Source organism: Cibotium barometz, chromosome 52 (genome assembly GCF_041138505.1).
Source record: "Cibotium barometz isolate CiBa-2024 chromosome 52, ASM4113850v1, whole genome shotgun sequence".
NCBI classification, from domain to species: domain Eukaryota; kingdom Viridiplantae; phylum Streptophyta; class Polypodiopsida; order Cyatheales; family Cibotiaceae; genus Cibotium; species Cibotium barometz.
The window spans coordinates 40756512-40763385 of record NC_141097.1 but is presented as its reverse complement, the minus strand read 5'-3'; the positions used below and the strand labels follow the sequence as shown (position 1 = coordinate 40763385).

General features: G+C 39.3%; 1 protein-coding gene across 1 annotated transcript; it reads left to right on the top strand.

The window, feature by feature from the left end:
* Positions 1-451: 451 nt before the first annotated feature.
* Positions 452-1796, top strand: LOC147609122 (expansin-A2-like). The gene is made up of 3 exons (XM_086788381.1): positions 452-751; positions 844-1168; positions 1257-1796. Exons 1-3 carry the CDS (start codon positions 622-624, stop codon positions 1561-1563), a joined length of 762 nt encoding a protein of 253 aa, XP_086644507.1. The 5' UTR covers positions 452-621; the 3' UTR covers positions 1564-1796.
* The last annotated feature ends 5078 nt before the right edge of the window (positions 1797-6874 follow it).

Below are 6874 nucleotides of genomic sequence, written 5' to 3'. Positions count from 1 at the left end.
GTACATAACACTTGTCAAACTGTGGCTCTGGCTTTTCCAAAAAGATGAAGGTACGTTTTTGTGGTTGAGAAACCGTCTACTTTTCATTGTATGGTTGGGATTCACTATCAGTTTAAGGCTATCAGGCAACCCATGTGCTAAAAAAAAAGGTATTGTAAGACGTTAGAACATTGAGGAGGGGAGGTGCACTTTTGTGAAGGGAACCATCCTAGGACCCAACGAGAGACATGGGAGCCGGGAGAGTAGAGAGAGAGAGAGCTAGCCCTGAAATTGAATTTTGAAAGTTGACGTGTCCATTTACTGCGGTCACACCGGTGCATTTAGGAGAGAGAACGGCCGGAGTCAGGACGCAGCGGCAGGTTAGACTGTCCTGGCGGACGGTCGACGGTCGTCGGGTCGGTTGGACTGGACCTCTAAACGGTTTGCGAGCTCGGCGGGGGTGCTTTTACTACCAAGTGAAACGCATTGAAGACGGCCATGTTCTCCACCGTCACACGCTGCGGTTGCAGTGAATAGTATTAAATATAGAATCGCCTCTCTTCCAACTCCCGAGTCCCCCGTGCTTCATCTTCTTTCTTCCGTCTGTTTGATTCAGCGACCGAGCTGGCCCTTTGAGTATCCATGGCACCATCTCGTCTACTCGTCTTGCTAGTATCTGTTACCTTTGTGCAATTTGCCTTCGCTGGAACCGACTCCGCGTGGCTGCCCGCCCAGGCCACTGTCTACGGTGACAACTCCGGCACCATCAACGGTCCGCCGCTCTTCCCCAGATTTTGACGTTATGAAACTAGCAATGTAGTTCGCCGCCCTTTGCACGACTCATTGTGGAGTGGGTGTGTGCAGGTGGAGCTTGCGGCTATGGCGACCTTTACAATAACGGCTACGGTAGCAACACAGCAGCCATAAGCAGCGCGCTCTTCAACAGCGGGGCGGGCTGTGGCGCCTGCTTCGAGATCAAATGCGATGCGTCGGTAGCTGGCGCCGGCAAGCAGTGTCTGCCAGAGAGCAAGAGCGTGGTGGTGACGGCGACCAATTTCTGTCCCCCAAGCCTCGAGAATACGAACGCCTGGTGCAATCCGCCCCATAAGCACTTCGACATTGCAGACGCGGCGTTCTCGAAGATCGCAACTTACGGCGGTCGGGGGGCTGTGCCAGTTTTGTACAGGAGGTGCGTGCAGTAGCTGGCGCCGCCCAGCACTGAGTAAATACTCGTCTACTCACAGACAACCAGGCTTACTGTTTTTTGTGTAATGCAGTGTGCCTTGTAGCCGGGAAGGAGGTATCCACTTCACCATCAATGGAAATTCTCGCTACAATCTGGTTCTCTTGACGAACGTGGGCGGCAACGGCAAGGTGAAGAGCGTTTCCGTCAAGGGTTCTAAGACGGGCTGGATTCCGCTGTCCCGCAACTGGGGCTCCAACTGGCAGACCCAAGAGGACATGAGGGGCCAGAGCCTCTCCTTCCAAGTGCTCTTGAGTGATGGCACCACCGTCACTTCCTACGATGTGGCTCCGGCCTCTTGGCAGCTTGGCCAAACCTTCGAGGGCAAGCAAGTCCCTTGATCTTGTCCCTTAATACTATTTTTGTAAGGGCTGTCTTGGCCCTCTTAGTATATCTACACCCCCCTAACAAGGATCCTCTTTCCTTTGCCATTGGCAATGGGGAGAGTCCCTGCCTGCTCTTTGGTTTGTGATTATAATTATAAGCACCTTTGACTGTGTGCTACACTGACCCTTCCTTTGGAGCCTTGTTTTCTAGTGTTACTGCAATTCAGTTTCCGTTAATGTTTTTTTTCTCCTTCTCCGCTGGTTACTGCTTTTGCTGTAGATCAGCGGTTGCTCTGTTCCTTGGAGCTTTAAGTGCACTTGGCTTCTGTACATGTTTCTATCAATTTTACTGGGCTGTCAACTTCTGTGTACGTGTCTTTGGTGGGGGTCAGAATTTTTTATTTGTGCCGTCACCTTCCATTCCATGGCTGGGCTTTGTAGGCCAAGCCCAAGGATGGCCATATGATTGAGCGTTGGCAAAAAGAAGAACATTCATAATTACCCTGTAGACACGTCAAGCTTAAAACCCAATTTGCCATCCAATTCAAGTCAACGTTTAACTTCTTCTTTTTTTTCCTCCGATAAGCGGCCTTGGATGTTTTTTTTGAGGAATTATTTATTAGTATTACATAGTCGCACAGAGTCTAGACAGAGTCTGAAATTCAGAATTTAAGCACCGTCATTAGCAGACACTTTCAAGTCTTTTATCTTTGAATGTAGCAAAGTGATTTTAGGATGCAATTGGAGCTGTTATAGGCACATGGGAGCTTAGGGACCCAGGGTACATTCAAGTGTATGAGACAACAGCACATGTGGCCTTGAGATTATAAAAGGCCTAATGTACTTATTAGCCAGGGCTGAAATTTGAAGGCACTAACCTAGCCATAAATTGGGTTGTATTTCAAAATGTATATGTTGTGTAAAGTTAAGAGAAATTTTTCAAAGTAGTGGCCTAAATTTGTGATTTTCTTTTGTAACCTTATTTTTTAAGAGGCGTACCTAACAGGTTTAAAGGGCTTTGATTTCCCTTAAGGCTTCTTTAAGTTTCAGCACTCCTTCATAGGGGTCTACAATATTGAAAAATCAAAATTGATTGATTATTAACGAGTAGATGGGATAACCTTTGTTAATAGTTTAAAAAATAAAATAAACATCGCAACCGTTGAAGTCGTTGAAATCTCTTTTGTCTCCATCATCGGCTCAACACAATGTTAGGTCGCCTTCGTTAAAATGATTACTCGGCATTTTGTGTAGATCTGTCTATCTGTCTCTGGTACGACCATGTCTGCGTGTGGGATTGCCGAGGAATCTCTCATTGTCACCACCCAATCAAAGGTAGTTTGCTAGTTTATGATTACTCCTAAGATAGAAGCCACCCAATGCAACAAAATGCAATCTATTCGTGTGCTATGCTGGTGGCCAGTGCATGCATGGCCTTTCAACGAAGAAAATGAGTGTATTTTCAAAGGGTTGCGAGGCTTGTGTCCTTTCACCTATGCCTCCTGCCTTCCATAATGCTTGTCTTCTACATCGTTGCCTCTACACTGCGCTTACAGGGAGAAACGATCCATGCCTTTCTCACCGTAGGATTTTGGTAGCTAATATCAAGATTGCATCAAAGTTGTAAGAGGTCTTATTGAAAATATTTTTAGATATATTGAAAAAAAGTGTAAATTTAATTGGTTGGAGTAAGGTTGATTTGGTGTTCATTTTGAGAAGAGCTTTTAATTGATATTGATAAAAGGTGTGGAAACATATGAGAGATTCTTGTTCTCTGTGCATTATAGCAGTGGAATTAACAAACGAACGCACAGGGCAGAGATTCTCACTTGGGGCTTTGTTCACGAATGTTCGAACAAGAGAGACTAATCCCTTGGCTCTTCCAAAACCAAATCCGAAAAAAGACTTTCCTCGTCCCGAAAGCATAGACGATTCCTTTAGGAATATTTTCTAACATAGTCAAGAGTCTTAACTATCCTTTATATTTGATCGAACCCGTGGGTCACATGACCAAATCAAAGGAGGAACTTGCACTTGGTTCATAGAGATAAATATTTTTTTTCATCAATAGAGGTACAGTCGTTGATTCTTTTCCATAGAACAAGAATTATTCCCGACTTACTTCAACTATCGTTACTTTGAACAGAATTGAACTTTATTATAGAAATCTATTGATCCAACCTAATCCTAACCAATTCCATGGGTTAGTCAACTGTCTAATCATTGCATTGATAGGATCCATTATAAAAATTTGATTATGTTTTGTCTCGGGTACCAGAAAAAAGAATTCCAAGGTCCTCTAGTCGGCTCTCATGGAAAAATCAAATAGACACATTACTTACGTACTCTATGAATTTGCCTTTTCTTAGATTCAACTATTTTCAAAACAGCATTGCAATAAAATCAAAGAGTTTCCATCATAATGCTCAGTATTTCACTTCAAGGATCCAAATTCTAACTTTTTCACTTTCGAATATAAAATCCAAATTTCAATCATTCCTTCTTTGCCGAATCTATGGCATCATCGGCAACCAGAACACTCACCACCTGGTCAGTCTCTCTAGGCTTACCTAATACTTCACTAAGGGATCTTTTCAATAGTTCCTAGCTCATAGTACCCATGAATATAATCAAGATTTTTTTATAAAATCCATATTCCATTCATTCCTTCCTTAACGTACCTATGACATCATTGGCAATCAGAACGCTAACCACTTGGTCACACAGGGGTCTTTTCAATAGTTCCCAGCTCATAGTACTTAGGAGTATAATCTCATAAAATCCACATGGACTCTCCGTTTTTGAAGATCAGCTAGATCAACCAACAAGATCCACTTATCGAAAAGAGCCATGAACTCATCCGTTGAAGACTAGCAAGGCCAATCAACCAGATCCATGCCCGTGTTCAGAAAATAAAATAACTCCAACTCATTTTCTTTTTCGAAGCACGCGTGGGTATCTTGGGTGATCTAGGGCCCGAGCACCATATGGTCAGCACCCTTTAAGCGCCTTCGCAGGACCTAGCGCTTCACTCATAGATCGCTTCCTTGGTCCCTCATCCACCGTACCGAAAGCTCACCATTTTAATCGAATCGAGGCTGGTTAAGATCTCGGTCCATCTTGCCACACGTGAGATGTCCTTTTTTGACTCTCCATCAGCTGTTGCAACATTTTTCACTCAAGTCCTCATGACCTCATTCCATAAGATAGTCAAAATGCTTCCCCAGTATTCTTGACGTAAAACAATCTTTAAAAAACAGGTTTCACATACAAATACAATTTTTAAGCAAAATTTTTATCTTTCCACATCATTCCTCTCATCATTTCATATCATTTCACATCATTTCATATTATTTCACGTCATTTCTCATTATTCTATATTTTTTCACATCAATTCACATCACATCATTCCACATCATTCCGCATCATTCCACATTCATTCACGTCAACTCATATCATTTTCACATTCATTCACATCATCCTACATCATTCCACATCAATCCACATTAATCCACGTCAATCCACATCAATCCACACATCATCCACGTCAATCCATATCAATCCACACAACATCCACGTCAATCCATTCATCATTCCACATCAATCCACTCATCAATCCACATCACTCCACACCAATCCACACATCATTCACATCATTTAACATCACTCCAATTTTCATAAACAAGACGGTCTCTTTTCGTTTTGAGCGAATCAGGTTCGATTATCAACTTTCCTTGATCTAGTTATCATAATTTTTGTTCCACAATTAACCATGTCAAGAGTATAGTTTCTTTATTTTTCCTACTAACAAAACTTTTTAAGTCTCGGCCAATTCCTTGACTTAGTTAAAGATAACTTTTTCTCTACTCAATTTAACTAGGCCAATTACTTGGCTTAGTTAAAGATAACTTTTTCTCTACTCAATTCAACTAAGTCTAAATTCTCGTTTACTTTTGGATCCTCGATCCTTTCAAGAATTCTAGATTTTTTTCCCAGGAAATCTAGGAATAAGTCGGTCACAAGTATTTACATTCATCCAACTAAACATGTTTCTGGTCTTTTTCTGGGAAATTCTTTTCCTGTTCAGAATATACTTAAGATTCTATTTTTCGAGAATCTAGACGTATACTTCATAATTTCAAAAGTAAAATATGTTCGTGATTCTTCTTCTAATTAAAATTTATCCATGTTTTCTTGATGCATTCTTATGAATATTTTCCATTCTTATCTCAATTCTTTCAAAATAAAATATACTCAATATTCTTCTTTTTGAATAAAAGATTTATGCATACTTATGGGATTTACAAAATCAATTATACCCATAATTTCTCTTTCAGCATAAAATATTTATGCACACACACACACTAATTCATTTTTATCTTAATGAATTATATTCATAATCTTTTTCATAATTCTCATAAATTAAATGAATCTAGAAAAAATTATGCATAACTATTTTTCTATCAAATGAATAACGCTTAAAACTCCACTTTTCTATCAAATGAATAACGCTCAAAACTCCACTTTTAGCATAAAATTTATTATGCATAAATTTATTTTTTTCTAATGATGAAAATTTCACCATAGCTTTTTCGCATTTACTATGAAATGAGAATGCTCAAAATTACACTTTTAGAATAAAATTTATCATGCATAAATTTTAATTTATTTTCTAAAATTTTTACCTTAACTTTTTCGTATTTTTATGAAATAAGAATGCTCAAAATTTCACTTTTAACATAAAATTTAGTATGCATAAATTTAAATTCATTTTCTAAAATTTTTACCATAGCTTCCCCGCATTTACTATGAAATGAGAATGCTCAAAATTACACTTTTAGCATAAAATTTAATATATGCATAAACTTATATTCTAATGATAAAAATTTTACCATAGTTTTTTCGTATTTTCTATGAAATGAAAATACTCAAATTTTTACTTTTAATATAAAGATTAGTTTATGCATAAACTTAAGCATAAATAAAAAAAGCATGGTTTTAAGAGAAAACCCATAAAATAAAATGCTTCCCAAGCATGAGAGAGGTTGGGAAGAAGATTAACATAAAAAAAAGAGTAAATATCATTGTTTAGGCTTACTCTTGGTTTGCTTGATTCTTTACCTTGCAAAAGTTGTGTAGCCCTCAAGGAAGAGGCTTAATCACCAAGAGAAGAGGGTAATCTTCAAGAGAAGAAGAGGTTTAGTGAAGCACCACAGCTTTACAATAGAGAGGCAAGGTAGAGGGATAATGAAATTACACTAAAATAAAAATTACACTACCATGTAAATTACACTAGCATGTAAATACACTAAGATGAAAATACAAC